The sequence below is a fragment of the Pholis gunnellus genome (assembly GCF_910591455.1).
Source record: "Pholis gunnellus genome assembly, chromosome: 18".
Lineage (NCBI taxonomy): Eukaryota > Metazoa > Chordata > Actinopteri > Perciformes > Pholidae > Pholis > Pholis gunnellus.
In genome coordinates, this window is record NC_136545.1 from 6,805,426 (window position 1) to 6,824,916 (window position 19,491).

At 41.6% G+C, this 19,491-nt stretch overlaps 2 protein-coding genes across 2 annotated transcripts; both read left to right on the top strand.

Moving 5' to 3' along the window:
* Positions 1-297: 297 nt before the first annotated feature.
* Positions 298-11,609, top strand: tmc2a (transmembrane channel-like 2a; the record flags this gene model as incomplete). The annotated part of the gene is made up of 20 exons (XM_079179270.1): positions 298-301; positions 3,927-3,965; positions 4,082-4,556; positions 5,182-5,334; positions 5,779-5,869; positions 5,960-6,041; positions 6,138-6,244; positions 6,603-6,701; positions 6,997-7,139; positions 7,424-7,571; positions 7,713-7,901; positions 8,106-8,285; positions 8,541-8,699; positions 8,803-8,931; positions 9,338-9,405; positions 9,544-9,783; positions 9,891-10,016; positions 10,127-10,205; positions 11,178-11,298; positions 11,401-11,609. 20 exons carry the CDS (start codon positions 298-300, stop codon positions 11,607-11,609), a joined length of 2,841 nt encoding a protein of 946 aa, XP_079035396.1.
* A 1,927-nt stretch (positions 11,610-13,536) lies between these two features.
* On the top strand, positions 13,537-19,274 carry LOC306710182 (annexin A1-like). Its single transcript, XM_079178587.1, has 12 exons — positions 13,537-13,628; positions 13,724-13,840; positions 14,151-14,256; positions 14,494-14,588; positions 15,524-15,637; positions 15,865-15,955; positions 16,239-16,375; positions 16,462-16,555; positions 17,045-17,140; positions 18,204-18,262; positions 18,828-18,950; positions 19,069-19,274. The coding sequence occupies exons 2-12, from the start codon at positions 13,769-13,771 to the stop codon at positions 19,123-19,125; spliced, it is 1,044 nt and encodes a 347-aa protein (XP_079034713.1). The 5' UTR covers positions 13,537-13,628; positions 13,724-13,768; the 3' UTR covers positions 19,126-19,274.
* The last annotated feature ends 217 nt before the right edge of the window (positions 19,275-19,491 follow it).

The following is a 19,491-nucleotide window of genomic DNA, read 5'->3' on the forward strand; positions in this document are numbered from 1 at the left end:
GGAAACGGGATCTGCTGCAATGAGCGTGGCCTCGGGTCACGTTATGACACCCGCTCCCCTGCCTCAACATAAGGACTGTATGTTTTGATACACACACGCACAGCGTATCCTCATTCACCAGCAGCACGTGATATCATGAACACACTTCTGTTCCTCAGTCAGTCAGGTTGCTAATCATGTTCCAGGGACACGTAAAATTATATTATTCACAATGAATGCACAATTATTAGACTGGATTAGAAGAACATCTATAAAGCATAAAAGAAGTGTTTGAAGTAAAGGTTCTCACTCTGGGGAATGGGTAAGTGACAAATAATTGATGTGTTAATATACAGGCTCTAATGTGGTGTGCATATTTTCTTATTTGTTATAAACAACCAGTTGGTTAGTATTTACAGCCAATAAATAGCCACTAGGTGGCATAACACACTTGTATAATCCCATTTAACAATTTGTAGCTTTAAAACAAAAGCCGAAACATGACTACACTTACACATATTGTTCATTTGGTGGAAATGATGGAACTATATAAACTAATATAAAGATTTACCCCGTGAATAAAGACCATGCACTCCAACACTGCAAATATAAAGAGCTGACACAGTCAACACTGTTTGGGCGTAGGAAGTTAGGAAGTTGACTTCACGCCCCTGGCTGATGTGATCCCATCGCAAGAGGATCTGTAGTCATATTTAGAGTTTAATGTTCCCAATTCTGACTATGTACATGGAATACAACGTGTTTAAAGTAGCATTTTTAGATTTTTACATTGAATTGTATTTTATTTTTCAGTACTTTTGTCATGCTTTGTTGCTCGGTCACAGATGTTCAGTAATAATGCAGCATTTGTGAGACTATCCATTAACTTTTAATTGCTCATGCATCTTTCATGGTGGTGATGCATGAAATATTGATGTAGTTTAGTTTTTTAGACATGCATGTCTTTAGAAATGCATGTCAAGATAACAAACGTGTCCAGATTTGAACGAAATGGTTATTTTCAGCTGTTTAGTTCTTGTAAACAGAATTTTCCTGCAGCGGGTATCGAGAGGGACACGACTGCACTCACGGCATTTGGCATTTTATAGACTAAATAATAGGGTAATTACAAAATGAACCTACTAATCGCTGTTGGTTTACATAATGGAGGCTCCGCCTGTAGACATATTCAAAGAACTGGATTTACAACTAGAAAATTTCTATTAATGTAATGCAGGTGTAATTAGACCCAGGCCTCCATATTGTTTAAATATGGGGATTAAGGCACACATTGCACAGTATTTCATGGAAGACATTCATAGCGTTGCACTCAGTTGCTCACATAACAAGTGACGGATATACCTGTGTAAAGATGAACTAAAAGCTATTCAACAAGCATTTCTGGAGCATACTGGCAGCTTAATACATACAAACCAATGTGTACATGCATGTAAGCCCTCATTAATTTGCTTTAAAAATATATAAATACATATATAAACTTACAAAATGTCCACTTTAGGTTGAAGAAATGCTTGGTCTGTGTGGTGAACTACATTAGTGCTAGAGGATCTAAATAGGATCAACTAATTACACCACTTTCTCAACATATGGAGCTGTGCCCATATTCCCTGAACAGGTGGGCAGGAATGCAGCAGATGTGACACTCACATGTGCACCAGCACCCGTCTGAAAGGGTGTGATCCACGTCGCACCTGTGAGGAACTGACAAGCATGTAATGGAATCATTTTGGACGTGAAAAATGAGCTCCACTCTATTATTTAATGAGTCTATATGAGGCGTTTCTTCGGACGGTTTCAGCTCGGCCCACACACAGGTAGCTGTCGTCGGCCTCTGGTGTTCGTTTGCTGACTCTATACCTGCTGTGTTTCTTTTAAAAAAAGGTCAAAACAGAAATACTGTAACTGCAAAGTCATCTCAGAGTATTTACTCTTTGCCTAATGAGCCTCACCGAGAGAAACCTAAACCTTCATTAAATCTTTAGGGCGTCTGGTCTTCTTGCATGTGTGTGTCTGTGTGTGTGTGTGGTCTCCAATAACAAGACGAGTGAGAGTGTCTCTGGGCACTGTAGATCGTCCTGTGTCCATTTAGGAAAAACAACGCAGGTTACATTAAACCTCATCAAGTAGAGCCACACTAATGGATTTTAAGAGCTAAGGGCCTGATATGAGCCGTGGTGTGACCCCAGGATGTATGTAGTAATGATTAAAGATGTATTCTATATAGTTTATCACCTGTCCAAGAACACCTGTTGAGAGCGGGTCACATGCAGCAGTCGTCATAGTGACGGCGCTGTCAGATACCTGAGTTGCTGGCGTGGAGCCAAGAGAGAGGAAGATCCAACCTGCTGGGGTGTAGACTGGGCCAGCGCTGCAGAGCATACAGGGGACGGACGCTTTTTGTTTTTCATCATGCCGAGAAAAAGAGATACAGTTTCAAACGATGATGGTAAGTTAAAGATCAGAGGGTTGGATTCATTTGCTTTTTAGGTCATAATGATGTCAGTTGTGTAGGTCATACAAATGTGTGATGCAACCTGGTTCATTTCAGAAGAGAAATGTTTTTTTTCCTCTGTTAAAACGAATTTGTAAGAAGAATTTGTGCAGTAAAATTTAAGAACACTTACTACTCACAGACTTTATACAACATCAAATGCTTTAATGCCAGAGGTGTGGACTTCGGTTCTCACAAGCAGGGACTTGTAGCTATCATCACAGGTTCTACTTTTATTTCCACTAGTCTCCATCCACTGTGGAACTACGTTTAGGCCGAGTTAAAGAAATGATACCAAATGCATGTTAAAGATACTTTCAAAGGGTTTGGGTGCTAGTTTGCATATTTTGTAAAGAAATTGGAGACCCAATCATAAAAAAGCAGCTTCATAGTACAACTAGATCTCAACAACTCCACAGAGAGTTTAGAGTGTTAGCATGCTAACATTTGCTACTTAGCACAAAACACAAAGTACAGCTGAGGCTGACGGGAATATCATAACTTTTTCAGCAATAGCTAAATTATTGGAACAATTGAAATTTTCAGCATTTCTTACATTAGTGTTTTTAAAAAAAGGAAGCGTGTTTCTGCCTTTTTAATATGTAATGTGTTGAGTAACACCTCGTACAATGATATATCATTCATTATTTGTGTTTCCAGTAAAAGAAAAAAGAATCCAATCGTTTCAAGTTTCAGTACCCTGTAGGCCCCATCACAGAATATGGGAGCTCACTATTGTACTACCTTACTACCTTATTACCTTATTACCTTACAACTTTATTCTAGAAAGTTCTTGAAATTTGAATATAAGTGCATTTCACTTTCCCCCCAAAAATAAATAATTGGAGAGGTGTACAAGAAATGTCTTAGAATAATGAGATAGCTAAGACAACGATTAATAGACACAAAAGTCTAAATTACAAGAAAGGGTGACCATTCCTTTCCTTTGGTAAATGTAGGCGAGTGCATGTCTGTATCTACGCTGCAGCCACGCTAGCAGCTCTGTGACGCTGTATTTAAGCTAAATGCTAACATCAGCATGCTATCATTCTCAAAATGAGAATGCTAGCTTGCTGATGTTTAGCCGTTAATGTTTACAATGTTCTCCACCGTAGCATGCTAATTAGCATTATTGAACACAAAGTGCAGTTGAGGGTGATGTTAGTTTTGCAGGTACTTGATCATCTAGCAAAGTATTGGACTAATTACAATTTTGACTTGATAGGTGAGATAAAGTGTTATTACAGTTCCTGTTGAGAACATGAATGTCTGTACAACAATCAATCCTTTAGTGACATATTCCCGTCTGGACCACAGTGGTGGACTGACTGACATTACACAATTGTAATTGTTGGCATTGTTGATGAATGTGCTCGAGGTCACTTGAGTTGTTCTAGAATTTGATTGTTTTGCTTTTTTGTGTGTCCTTCCTCAGTTGAGATAGAGGTTGACACTGATTTGAGTGGCAGTGATGGTGAGTGGATAAAACACAGCGTCATGGAACTGATTTGAAAATAATTGTTGTCTAACAATCAAATAACAAGAATACCAAATGCGTTATTTTGTCCGTTTTATTTGGTCATAATGTAGACGACGGCACCCAGAAGAGAGCGAACAGGAGACAGGGAGCCGGAAGAGGAGGTGCAAAAGGAAGAGGCCGAGGGAAAAAACCTGCCAGTGAGGACGAAGACGAGGATGACGAAGATGAAGCTCCCAGGGGTCGCAGGGTGGTGAACAAGAAGAAGCCCACCAAGAAACGTGGGGGTGGCGATGATGATGAGGATGACAGTGAGGACGAGGCTCCCAAGAAGAAGCGAAAAGGAGCAGTCAATAGGAAGAAAGGAGGCAAAGCTCAGGACAGTGATGACGAGGACAGCGATGTGGGGAAGGGAAAGAAGGGAAAGAAGGGAAGGGGGAGGAAAGGAGAGAAAGAGGCGGAGGACAGTAAGGGTAAGAAGGGGGATGCCAAAGGGAAAGACAAAGGGAAGGACAAAGGGAAGGACAAGGGGAAAGACAAGGGGAAAGACAAGGACAATGACAAGAAGAAGAAGAAAAAGGATGACAGGTAAGAAGTCAGGTATTTTAGTTATTCTAACAAGGGCCTTTAAGTCAAGATCCACATTTCTTTAATGGACAATGTCATTTCCAATACATAGAATAACCCTCCCAGCTTAATACATGGAAATCTGTAGTTTTCAGTGTACAAAGTTGTAACTTTTGGTGCAGAAAGCATATGGATATACCAACCATCATGAATATCTACAACAAACTTCATGGCAAGCTACTAAACTATAAGAACAATGCTTGTTAGGTGCTCACCTTCCCTAAATATTTCTCAGCCTTTTTGGCGTGTGACGGTGTGACCCGTCAAAATGAAACATTGCCTACTTGCAATCCCTCAGTACCTGTCTGCACGTATACAGTTTTTGATCAGCCAGAGTGATTTTCTTTAGTCACGGTAGCATTGTTGCTCTATAGGGATGGCATTGTCAGAATTAGCATTCAGCTCAAAGCACCAGTGTGCTTAAGTGTCACAGAGCCGCCAGCAAGGCTGTTGAGTGTTCGTCTTGTTTTCTCTGTTTAACATCAATATTTTTTGGCCTGAAGCAGCGAAAAGAGTAATTCACAATTGTGTTTGCTTCAACAAACAAACTCCCTTCTCCCTCTCCATCGCCCCTTTTCTGCTCCAGCTCATCTGATTCCAACTCAGACTCTGAGGAGGAGGAGTCCTTGTCAGAGGGAGAGATGGCCCAGCTGTTGGAGGAAGTGGAGGAGAAGAAAAAGTTGATTGCCACCATCAGGAACAAGCCGTGGAGGATGAAGAGGAGGCTCGTAGACCTGAAGTAATCATACACCCGACCTAGTTTCCAGCTTGAGACAAATGTTTCTCAGCTCGTCGCAGAATCTCTGAGCCATGTATCCGGCCTTGACATGAGAATGAATCATATGCAATTTCAATGAAATTTGTAGGTGTAATATCTGGGTTCATTTTACCCGTCAGTACATGTCAACACATTTGTTTTACAGTGAAACCATAATCTTATGTCAAAGAGGAAAATTCACAAGTGAAAATATAAAACTGGTAAATTGGATTTTAAAAATGTATGTTCACATTATGAAAGTCAGCATGTGTTCAATGATCACCTCTACTTGAAATATTACATTACAAAAGCTTTGAACATATCACACAACGTTGCTTCTGAAACTATAAACGTGCACTTGTGGGTCTAGAAGTACAGCTCCCTCTAATGAGCATTCATCTCACACGTGACCTTGTTTCTTCACAGGGAGGCTCAAGAATTTGTGGATAAGTTTGAGGGAGCTTTGGGCAAAGGGAAAGGCAGGAAGTGGTTCGCCTACAAAGTGATGATGAAAAAGGTCAGCTCAAAATTCAAACTTTCTATCTTTTCTTTCCTTGTTTGTGTGTGTTTTCCTTCAATCATTTTGAATGTTTGTTTTTTATCCCAGAAATGGATCAAGTTCCAGAGGGATTTTGAGAATTTCAGAACAGCCTGTATCCCGTGGGAGAGGAAAATCAAAGATGTGGAAAGTAAGTTGTGTTTACAGCACACAGCGGTGTTTATCAGCTGAACTGCGACTCCTAGTGGACAGATGCTGAGTTAATAAATCCCCTCAATGTCTTCAGGTCACTTTGGGTCATCTGTGGCGTCTTACTTTATCTTCCTGCGCTGGATGTACGGCATGAACCTGGTCCTTTTTGGTTTCACTTTTGGACTGGTGGTCATCCCTGAGGTGAAATGATGTCCGGTTACTGAATCATAAAGCGGGAGTAAAATCCATTCACAAAGCAAAGAATTACTTGTTTGAAAGACTTCAAGCTATTTATTATTTATTTTTTACTGTGAAATTAATGTAAATAAAAACACAGAAATAATACAAATCCAGTAAATATGCAGATAAATTAAGTAAAATCTGGAAATGCTTTTCGATATAAGAAAATAAATCAAGAGATGCTGCTGACTCAGCCAGCTTTATTTTAATGGGCAGGGTGTTAGGGGCCCTAGGGGCCCTGATGGCAGGAGGAAAGCTCACCTACAGAGTGACATGTGGAATTCAGTTTATCAATTAAAATGTTCCTGCTTATTTCCAGGTTCTGATGGGCCTTCCCTACGGGTCCATTCCCAGGAAGACTGTACCTACTCCAGACCAGGCCACCGCTCAAGACTACTCTGTCCTCATGGACTTCAACGTGAGTCTGATATGTGATGATACAAACAGCCCGAACCCTCAATGGCTTTAGCGCATGCGTTTTCAAGTGATGCTGTAAGTCCAAAAGTAAATAACTTTCTCTCGATTGCACAGCTCATACAATCTATTTTGCTACTGATTATTTTCTAATCTTTCAACCACAACAGCCCGAGAGAGAAGTTTCAGTTTGCTTGTTAAGTAATTAAACCACACCGTTTCTTTTTATTTGACCCTTCATTTCCCAGAGTTGCAAAACGAATGCAAAAAGTAAGTAACAACGTCCTTTTTTTTCTTAGGGCTACTGCAAATATTCAGTCCTGTTCTACGGCTATTACAACAACCAGAGGACCATCGGCTTGCTGAAGTTCAGGCTGCCTCTGTCCTACCTCATGGTCGGGATCGGCACCTTCGGCTACAGCCTGATGGTCGTGATCCGCACGTGAGTGTGCAGCAGCGACCTGCTCGGGTTGCTTTATATGGTTGCTTTTCATACATTTACTGTCTTTTTGAGTCGGATCAAATTTGCTGTTAGTTTGATTTGATTTGATTTAGTTTTTAAAATGTGACAAAACAAAGCAGTCAAACAAACACGGGGATAACGGAACGTAAAGACATCAAGATGAAACTATTGTTTGAATTCACTCGTTCAACATTTTATTTAATAATAATTTACAGGTTTGTCTGCCTACATGCCCATCAGGAAGGCTGTTTTGTTTGTTTCAGAATGGCCAAGAACGCTGATGTCGGCGGTGGAGACGGAGACGAAGGCGAGTTCACGTTTGCCTGGAAGATGTTCACCAGCTGGGATTACCTCATTGGCAACTCAGAGACCGCTGACAACAAATACGCCTCCATCACCACCAGCTTCAAGGTAACCGATACCAACCATTTTACAAGAAAGATATACGCACGTGTGCTGTACTTTTCAGTCCACTCGATTGTCCCATTTGAGCTCACTGCTACACCGCTAATGACTGCAAATCCTTTCTGTTCCTGCTGCTGACGAGAACAGGAGTCCATCGTGGATGAGCAGGAGAACCAGAAGGACGAGAACATTCACCTGCGGAGGTTCCTCAGAGTCATGGCTAACTTCCTGATCACCTGCAGCCTCGGCGGCAGCGGGTACCTCATCTACTTCGTGGTGAAGAGGTCTCAGGAGTTCGCGAACAGGACCGACCTCAGCTGGTACGAGAAGAACGAGGTAATGTTGTAACACACATATGACAAAACAAACACAGTAGAGGAAAGACTTTCCATCATCACATGCCACTCAGCCGAAAAATCTCTAATAATAGCAGTGACAAAATATGTAAAAAAAAGAGACAGAGACAGAGAGACAAATATAGGCAAATAAAATAGTGTTGTCTATCTAACAAGATGTTTTTGGTGATTGTGTTTTGGACAGTTGGAGCTCATCATGTCTCTGCTGGGGCTGGTGTGTCCTCCCCTGTTTGAGACCATCGCTGAGCTGGAGGACTACCATCCAAGAATCGCCCTCAAGTGGCAGCTCGGACGCATCTTCGCCCTCTTCCTGGGAAACCTCTACACCTTTCTGTTCGCCCTGTTTGACGAGGTCAACACTAAGGTACAGCAGCAGTGCGCGTGTATGTGAGCCTAGAAGTTTTCAACGTCCACAAGATTTGAGGGGAATGTCAGTAGTATAACCAAGCATACAGTCTCTCAATCAACCCACGTGTACTATTTCTGTAGAACCATTAATATATTAGAAAAGCGTATAAATTGAAACTCAAGTCCGCATTGTTTTGTCTTGTGTCTCTGTTTGTGTCACAGTTAACTTAAACCTGTGTCACTGTTGACTGATTCACTTTGTGTCCCGTAGCTGGAACAAGAGGATTCCATTAAGAACGCCAGCATCTGGGCCATGAAGGAGTACTACGCCAACTACACGCTCCTGCTCAACGGCACCGGTGCCACCCCACCCCCCATGAACCCCGGCAATGTCATCAGAGGACCCTGCTGGGAGACCGCCGTCGGCATTGTGAGAAAAATCCCCAAAAATCTGTCTGACGGATGTCATCAGACAAACCGAGGCACAAACCCCTGTGTCCCCGTTTCACTTCCCTCAATGTGTGTCGTTCCAGGAGTTTGTGAAGCTGACGGTGTCGGACATCCAGGTGTCCTACCTGACCATCCTGATCGGTGACTTTGCTCGTGCTGTCATTGTTCGCTTCCTCAACTACTGCTGGTGCTGGGACCTGGAGGCTGGATTTGTGAGTCCGACAGCTGAAGCATTTATAAGGTTTACTGAGAGTGTTTCTAAAACTGGTCCATAGCTCAGTAAGTAGTGAACTCCCCCCCCCCCCCCCCCCCCCCCTGCTTTGATGGAGTAGCAGCTTCTGTTCTATTCAGGTGGGGCAGCATGCACAATACCAGGTCCATGAAACCAAAGCAGCATCAATCATTTTGTTATTTACACACGGTGACACGACAATTTAAGAAAACATCTTTCATTTAAAAACCTGGATTGTCAGAATGATTCAACTCCTGATATTGTTGATGTGATATCATTATTATTTTTGTCTAAACTTACCTGAAATCCGGCTCTCTATCTGCTGACCTGGGGACTTATTAAACTGCTCTAAGTAGTAAGTAATCCTTTTCTCCGTTCACTTTCAGCCGTCATATGGAGAGTTTGACATCAGCGGTAATGTACTTGGATTGGTTTTCAATCAAGGAATGATCTGGTAAGAACTTTATTTGTCCGTTGACTTACTTATAGTGGCATTGTTATCATTTAAACAGAATTAACAAGCTTTCCTATTTAATGATTTGTCACACATCATCTAATCACATGCCGTGCTGCCATGTTCTGTGTGCTTCAGGATGGGCGCGTTTTATGCTCCTGGGCTGGTCGGCATCAACGTGCTGCGCCTCCTCAGCTCCATGTACTATCAGTGTTGGGCTGTCATGGCCACCAACGTCCCACACGAGAGAGTCTTCAAGGCCTCCAAGTCCAACAACTTCTACATGGGTCTGCTGCTCCTCATCCTCTTCCTCAGTCTGTTGCCCGTCGTCTACACCATCATGACCCTGCCGCCTTCTTTTGACTGCGGACCCTTCAGGTAACAGCACGCACACAAAGAACTCATACATAGAGGACGTGTAAAAAAACACAAAAACACAAGCACACACACACACACACACATGTTGACCATGTGGATGTTTGCAGTGGGAAGGCGAAGATGTTTGATGTGATCATGGAGACTATCGACCTGGACCTGCCAGCCTTCTTGGGGACGCTTTTCAGCTATGCAGCCAACCCAGGCCTCATCATACCAGCTGTACTGCTCATGGTGTGAGTGTAGAGGAGACACAGTGGATCACACGCACACACACACACACACATAATATGTGTATCTTTGCAGCCACTGAAAAATGACAAATCCCATAATTTCTCCTTTACAGACTGGCCATCTACTATCTGAACTCAGTGTCTGAGGCCTATCAAAACGCCAACATGGAGCTGAAGAAGAAGATGCAGATGGTAAGTAGAGGATGGGGACACAAGTGGTGTACACTGTTTGAATCTATGCAGGAGTGGGCTGGTGCACAGAGCTGCAAACTACTGACCTGATGGAATAAGCTAACCAAAATACTTCTGATAACAAAGAAGTGCAACTTACAGCTCAAAGTATTTTTAACTAGCTACATGGTTTAAGGCTCGGCGTTCAGTGCTAATTAGCAACATAGGTACAGAAAACATCTCGCGAACATTCTCACTAACAAAATAACTCAAAACTGGTCTCAAACACTGGTCTGCTGGTTGAAAGTCCTGGTTGAAACCTCTTAGGTTTATTGGTCTTTATACTAGATTATCACACTCCCCAAGCATTTTCTCTGAGTGTCTATCAAATGACGCAGACGTGTTTACATTGTACCTACTTGACAGCCCGCTGCGTCTCATACAGACACTAAATAGTGCCCTCTGCGTCGGTTTCAGACACAGAGGGGCGGGACAACGCGTCGGTATTTGACGCCCTGAGAAGGAGAACAGGCTGAAATTTGTATGAATCCGCACCCGAAAAAAAAGAATCCCCAACATACGCACCATTTACTCGTGTTTGAGCAACGTTTTATAAAAACAACAGTGACGTGCTGTTTTAGGAAACTGCCGAGCCTTTCTATAAATCAAACTTTTGTGAACAGTTTTTAAAGATTCACGTCTTCAGTAGGAACCAATGGGGCTTGGGGCTGAGAGCCATAGACAGGGAAGGGAAAGTATTGAGAGACGGAGACGCATTTCATTTCTAAATAATAACAAAAATATAGAAGATTGTCAGCCTTATCCTCGAAGCACTGTTTTGATATCTTTAACGTTAAAGACTCATTTAACATAACAGTTCTGTTCCTCCTTATTGTTTTCTCTCTCTTCCTGAATGTCTGTGAAATGTTTAACCCAATTTTTTTCTCTCAACCACCTGTCTTTCCTTGTCTCCCTCCGTCTCTGTCTGTCCAGGCTCGGGATGAAGAGAAGAACCGGAGGAACAACACGGACAGCACCAACCAGGTCATGAAAGACCTGGAGGACCTGCTGCCAAACCGATCCCTCATGCCCCCTGCTCCTCCACCGCAGCCTGGTCAGTGAACTGCATTCATTGAGGTGTTATATGGTTCTGAATTCAATTCAAACGTGTGACTTTACACCTAGATATTGAGCTGATATGTCACTGTCTGAACAGAAAAGAAGCCAGAGCCAGAAGCAAAGCCAACTAAAACGAGGCCTGGGACAGCCGGTAAAGGCGTTAACCTGCAGAGAGATGTGACTCTGGCATCGCCCAACCCCAACGCTCGAGGGCCAGTGAGCCGGCCGCCCGGGCCAAGAGGACAAGGACCACCGCCGGGTGCTGGACCGGGCAGAGGCCGTGGGAGGGGGCCCCCTCCGAGATAACAGTATGAGAGAATCACATCCCTGCAGGCTGTGTTCATGCCGCAGACCATCTTAGTTCATCCATGTCTCGAATACGTGACATGAATAGTCACAAAAACAAGGTGTTGAGATTGTGGCATTTCAGTTAAAAGGACCTTCATTAGGTCTTCATATTTCCTTACTGACATCAACAGTTCTAAGTGGTCATTTTTGTAATGACAAGGTTTTGCAACACAATGCTGTAAAAACCTATATTTCAGTAACTTATAATTCATGAAGAAAGAATGTGTTGTTGATCCGTGCTTCCGCTCATGAGGGTCCTGAGTCATTCAACGCATTTCAATCCGACCTTTCTGCGCGGCCACAACATGCTTTTATACTCACACTGTATGGATGTTGATCAGCCATGATGTCGGTGCTCACACTGCACTGCGTGTTGCAATAAAGTTTCTTCAAATGAGACAACAAATTTAACATAAAGGGCGGAAGCATTACTTTGTGCAATTCTACTGTGAACAAAAAGTAAGAAGAAACGATGCAGACAATATCAGCACATCTTTGTTTCAACAATGTTCTAAATCAGTGCTCAGTCTATATTGGACTGCAGGTAACCATAGCAACAGTGCTTCTGATAAGATGAGATGGATTGAGCTTTGTTCATCCCAAAGGAACTTTACGTGCCCAAGAAACTCAGTGATTCGAGCGAAAAAGTTCATTCTTGGAAAAAATAGTTTGACAACAAAATAACTCTGTAGAAGCTTTTCCTGGAGCTTTGAACCACATCTCACAGTCTCTCTGTACATTGTATACATAGTTCCAGTAAAATTGGAAATTGAATGGAATGTTGACAACCATTAAACACAGTCTTTGCTTTGGGCCAAGCACAATAGCACAAAAATAATACTCTGAGATGTTTTTGATGAATGAAATAATAGATTTCATCGCGTCCACTTTGTAGATTATTTTCATATATCCAGACAACTCATTGTGTATTTTTGCTTTCATATGCAATACTCACAGAAACATGTTATTGTGTGGTGATGTCTGTGCTCGGGCTTTTTGGTTTTCTCTCACATTTACTCTGACTTTGTAATTCATGGTATGACTCTGACTTTGAATAAAGTTTAAAAACTTTGAATAGCATCTTTTATCCAACTTTTTATAGTTATATATGTTTATAAAAAGTATATATATATATATATTCCAGAAGGACAGTTTAAAAAAAAGTACCAAGAACGATGCAGGAGAACCAGGAACATCGTTTTTTTTTTTAATTTTTATTCCACGCATTCTTCTTTCTTGTCAAAACCTTAAAAAAAATACATTACCCACAATGCAACTTGCCCACCGACAGTTCGGTTGGAGATTCAAGCTCCATCAGAGATGAGGAGCCGGCTACAGAGGTCTGGTAAGCTCACTTCTTTTTAACTCCTCACCCCAAGATGGGTTTTTTTACTTTCAAACTTGAAGTCTTCTTCCCCAGCCAACACTGACTTAAGTGACATCACTTGAGGCAATTCATCAGAGAGCACAGAGAAAAGTCTTTATACAACTTGTTTCACGTCTGTTTACAGGTGAAAAATCAGTTGAGTTCCCTTTCAGCAGTATCAGCCCAAGAGAATATGTGGAACATCAGGTTCAGTCATGTAATGCAAGACCAACAATGCGGAGTCTCAGGTCAGTAGTTTAGGAGTGTTTTCTTCACCAGCTCCTTTAAAATATGTGCTACAGTCAACTTCATCACTGCCCCCTCCATGTGTGTGTGTGTGTGATTGATACGTTGTTTGTACAGTACAAGCCCGTACAGAAGAGTCGCCGAACCTGTCAGAAGCGACCGAACCTCTGTCACCTCGCAGGAATGCTGTCTTTGAGAGGTGGCAGACGATTGGTCGATCCGGCCGATCCTTGGCAGGTGGAAATAAACCTGTCTGAAAATCATCTGCACAGAGTTGGGTGGAGCCACTGCAAAAAGAGTTAAATACCGAGACTAACACCTGAGATCTTCAAACTGGGGTGTGAAGACCGTCTGCAGTAGCACAGGTGAGGTTTTTTTAATGTTTTCAATATGAAATATTTTAAATCAACTTTTAAAGTTGATTTATTTTTCTTTCTTGTTTTCTTTTTACCCTCTACAGAAATAGTTTTTTTGTTTCTGGATATAACTTTACTGCCAAGGAAACATGTCCTTCTTCAAGAAATTCTTCAAAGATGTCATCCGTAAAAAAACAGACCCTGATGATGACACCGTTAATGTGAGTACAAAGAGCAACTACTCATGAGGAGAATACACCTGTTGTTGGCTAACCACAGTTTAGTTTGGGTTTAACATGACGGTCCTCCAGTTTTTAATCCTGCAATTCAAATCAACATTTACATTTTACAGACAATTGAAAGTTAATGAGAATCTTCGGTGCTTGAACTTGAGTATTTGGATTCCCTCTGAATTTGATTGTTTTTCATATAAAATGACTGAATCAAAAACCATCTTCAAAACTGAAAATAATCTACAGCTTTGTAGACTTCCATTGGTGAGTGAAACATTTGTATTTCTGTCTGTTCTAGGTGAAGGGTAAACCCAAACCCAAGTATTATGGAACAGTCACCCCGTATCCCAACTTCAATGCCAGCCGAGATGCCTCCACTCTTCAGAGCGCCATTGAGAGTAAAGGTGTGTGTGGGCTCATGTTATCTTAAGAGTGTTCTCATGCTTTCAAGGTTGGGTTAGATGTTTTTGCAGATGGTGTATGTGAAAAAAACAAGTCAAGCTGCTCCTCTGCTTTTCATCATTTAAATGAACCTGGGAGTTTTTTAAAGACCCAAATATTCTCCCAGGACTCCAAATGTCTGTCTTAGAGGCTGTGCTTTAATAAAGAAAGTAAGCTAAAGTACAACTTGTCTCTCACAGACGTGGACGAGGATGTGATCATTGCCATCCTGGTGAAGAGAAGCAACGAGCAGAGACAGAAGATCAAAGTAGTTTATGAAGCGTCCACTGGGAAGGTGAGGGATTCATTTCTCATGAAGACAGAGCCGAGTATGGTCAAATGAATAATACAGGAACAAGCTGAACGCAGGTCTGGAAAAAACACTGACACGTGAGATGTCCAGCAAACCTCCCTCTGACCTCGCAGTGTAAAGTCTTTTCAGCTTTCAGGGATTTGCAAAACAAATAAGGTCAAATGTTGTGAGGGCAACAAGTCATTCACCCGAGATCCACTGCATTGAAATTAAAGCTACGTTTGCAGTCCTTATTTTCTCATATCAGCCCACTTGGTTTACGTTGTATAAGTTGTTTACCTGTTTTATTTGTGTCTCATTATTTCCACCTAAAGAAAGATGATGTAGCTTTTGAAAGTGAATTCAATACACTCAAGGGCTTTGCTGCTACAACTGTGCTTTGTCTGGTACGACCATCATAGTGGCTAAATAGTTAATAATGTGTTACTGACACTGCTGAGTCGGTGTTCTGACTATAGTGTCCATTTGCGCTATTGTTACAGTATGTTATATTACGTCAGAGATGACCATTTTAATTGGTCAAAATAAGGTTTAAACGGAACCATTTAACTGGTTTTAGCACAAAAGTAAACATGCACACCTCACCAGAAACATGTTTGCTGTGTTCTGCTAGTGGTACCGTTCAGCTCGCTGACGTTTTCAAAGCACCTGACTCAAGAATATCTCAAGAGAATCAAGACTTGTGGCAACAGTGGACGCTGTTCAGCAAAATATATGTAGTCTTTCCAGACATGCCCTTGTTTGTTGTATCAAAAATATACATAATGTGGCAGATGGTATAATCTTCCAGAATACAACAACAACAACCACACACACATGATGGCTTTAACTTTCTGCAGCAGTCGGAGTCTGTTTTGAAATGCCATGATTCCATTGAACCCTCATGCTGCCATGCTGCTGTTCCCTGTGTCTTGCAGAGGCTGGATAAAGATCTGAAGTCTGTTCTCAGGTCAGATTTAGAGGACATATCTCTAGCCCTGCTCATGGATCCGATCCACTTCGATGCCTACCTGCTCAGGAAGGCCACAAAGGTAACTCAGCGGTTTATGTACTATATACGTATCATTATCATCAATTATTTCCAAATCTCACTCTCAAAGTTACTTTTCATTTGAGTAGTTTAGCTTAGCTGTATCTGGCATTTGTTGGCAATATGGATCATGTTTGTATACCACTTATGTTGTTATTGTGTTTAAAGAGTCCGATGAAACAAATGTTTTGAATTTAGTCACACTCAGCATTTGCTCTTTTCTAACAGGGTTTCGGCACACATGAAGACATCCTGGTGGAGATTCTGGCTACAAGGTCAAACCAGAACATTCGAGAGATCCAGAGGGTCTTCAAAGAAGGTTTGGCCGGATTCAATGCAGCTACTCTGTTATTTGTTTTCGTGAACATGCTGAGCTCTGAGATCCTGAAAGGTTTTCACATTTAACGTAACCTCTGAGGTATTTACCTGAGTGTCTCTGGTGCAGCCAGCAGTAAAACAACACCGTGTTCTTAGACCGTGCAGCACTGTAATCAGTCATGAGGACTTTAAACTTCTAAACAACAGCTATAACCACCACCTTGTCCCAAATATGTTAGTGCAAAGTCTGTTGTCTTTGTGCTGAAATGCTCTTTGTCCCTCAGAGTACGAAACAGATCTGGAGAAGGTTATTGAGGATGAGACCAGCGGTGACTTCACCACGGCCCTTCTGGCCATGTTGAAAGCAAACAAAGACGAGAGCACGGAAGTCGACAACAATCTGGCCCGAAAGGATGCAGAGGTAAAAAAATCTACTTTGAACTATTCAAAAACATTCAACGTGTCAGCAAATCCTCATTCAAACATAAGACTGTTTTCTACCCGTAGATTCTGTTTGAGGCAGGTGAGAACACCAAAGGAATCAACATTTCTGCCTTCATCGACATCCTGACCACGAGGAACGCGAAGCAGCTCGCAAAGAGTGAGTGCTTGAAATGTCGGAATGCTTTAGCTGTGGTTGATTCATCAGAGGCTGAATCTGCCAAACACCTTTATTTCAAAGAGTACACACACACACACACACAAACACACCTGGAAAAACAGGTGGAACCGCACTCTGTCAGGTAATGGGTGGAACACACCCAGCAGTGGAGGAACAATACGGAGCAAAGTAGGCTAATAATTCTTTGTTAAACTATCTTTATCATCCACGGTTCACTCATTTGAAGGAAAACAGAAACAGTTGTTTAGATTGATGTATCAAGTGAAGGTTTATTTAAGCACACATACTCTTTCCACATGACGATGCTCCATAGTTCAGATTAATGCTTGTTTAGAGTATCAATTATGGCAGTTCATGTCTGTTTGGGGTACACGCAATGATCTCATACCTTGACGAAATGTTTGCTTTCTGTCCGACAAGTAGCCCATTTACCCATAAATACCTGTTGTTTGTCTGTTTACCTGTTAGCATTCCAGCACTACGCCACCGTCAGTGACGTCACATTGCCTAAAGCCCTGGACATGGAGCTTAAGGGAGACATTGAGGACTGTCTCATTGACATCGGTATGGAGGCTTCGATTTGATCACATTTGGTTTCACTTTTTATGATTGAGGAGTTCTCTTGTTCTGGATTCAGCAACATAAGATACATATACAAGTTGTGGGTTGTTTGCTTCTGCTGCCAGTGTCAGGCCACTGTCAATCAAATCTGTACTCCCACACACTCTCTAAGAAGCAGATAAGCTGAACTTTCGAGTGTTAGTCTCTGAATAAATTATAACTATGGAAGTTTTTTCCCAAACTTTAACTGCGTTTGTAGCAAATGTAGTAATATTTATGTACAGGAATACTTATAGTTTGAAACTATGTTTTCATGGGCTTTAAAGCACTTATTTTGTCGTAGACAAGCAGTGTTGCTCCACTGATGTTTATATGGAGAAGTTGTTAACAAGAACACAGGCTGCGATGTTCATCCACATTATAGCCAACAATTGATTAAAAGGATGTATAATCTGGGGAGTTGGCATCTGCTCAGAAATGTAAGGGAAGCTTGCGCATAAGACTAATATTTCTTGTGTACATGTGAAAAAGTTGGCATCATTGGGACTCTGGACCAAAATCCAACACAAAGACCCTGAATTTCCACAGTAAATCTTATGGAAATCTGGCCAGCGGTTGTCGACATATTTTCCACAATTATTTTCAGATGGGTGAATGAATGGCTGGACAGATGGACATGTCCATGCTCAAGGACAAACGGGCTGGACTCTGTACATTTTAATTAGCATAGTTTCACTGTTGCGTCTCATTCATGTAACATGTGGTATCCAGAGAGAAAACACTGGAGGGAGAGTGTTTAGAAAAGAACCAGAACAAACGAAGGCACTGCAAAACATCTTTTTTCCATCTGGAGCGCAAGTGAAGAGAAGTGCATGAAACGAACACAGGATATGCCCAATGCTTATGATACTAACTGCACATCCCAGTCTCCAGCGTGTGGCACATCATGACCTCACACACGAAACATCATGAAAGCAAATAAAGAAACACTGTGAGCTGTCGGACACAGCAGCGACTGCACGCTGCATATTTTCACTGGGAATGTTTGTGTCTTTTTCACGTTTAGTGAAATGTTCCTGGAACACACCCGCTTTCTTCGCAGAGAAGCTCCATCTGGCTATGAAGGTGTGTGTGGATATGTCCGTCTCTTTCTCACCACATGTTAGAGTACATGTGTGTGTGTGTGTGTGTTTCTTTTTCTTCAGACATTCTGTGCTGAATGCAGTTTTCATTTAAAGTTTTGCTTGTGTAGTTTGGATAATGTCTTGATTGTCGTGTTTGTGTTTTTCTTTCAAATGCCTGCTTCGGGGATTTATTTGAAATAAGGCAAGAATTGAAAGGTCCATCATAATATGCTGCATTCACATACAAATAGTATGTGAAATGTGACTTTACAAATCATAAATGAGCTTGTAAATAAATCCCTGTTGTGCAGCTTACTCTCAAATGTTAGATTTTGGAGGTCTGGTCACCATAAATATTGTCAACCTCTGGAAAACACTGCTCGACTGTAGTGATTGGTTCTGCAAACAATCAACACACAGATGTAGTATGTAGCAATGGTACATAACCCAATATATCATGAACATATTGAATATGAATCCACAGTGTGTAGTAAACCTGCAGAGTAAGGCGATTTGCATGCTCGCTATACCTGTTCAGCGGACAAACCTTTGCTCCGTTCTCACAGGGCCACGGCACATGTGATGACACACTGATCAGGGTGCTGGTGAGCCGCTCTGAGGTCGACCTGAAGAAGATTGTGGAGGAATACAGGGCCATGTATGATTTCAGCCTACAAGAGGACATACTGGTAAAATGACACACCTATGAAATATTAGAATTTTCCTTTTTCACTCAGACAGTCCAGAAACAAATTGACGATATATCAGAGTATGTCTGCTGATCACATCTTTGTCTCTGTTTCACAGGAAGACACTAAAGGACATTATGAGAAAATCCTGCTTCAACTGTGTGGACCTCACTGAAATTCTGTTGAAACCACCTGTCTGGAAGTGGAGGCCAGCTTGTCCATTGGATGCCACTGAAATCTTTTAAAATGATTATGAATAACGTCTGTGTAATTGATTGAGTTGATGTAATCCGACCAACAATAAAGAACATCTCATACACTTCCTGTCTGTTGTTTGCTGTTTCTCTTTTTGCTCTCATGTGTTGTTTGTCAGTTGTGTTGTCTTGTTTGTTTTTAAGTCAACATCTAAATGTTGAGTATTAATTATGATGTAGTAAATCAAAATCTGGACTTTACCATGAAATATGAAGTCTAAATATTTACCTTGCAAGTCAAGATTATGATATATTAAGTAAATAATATGATTGTTTGAGAAAAAATA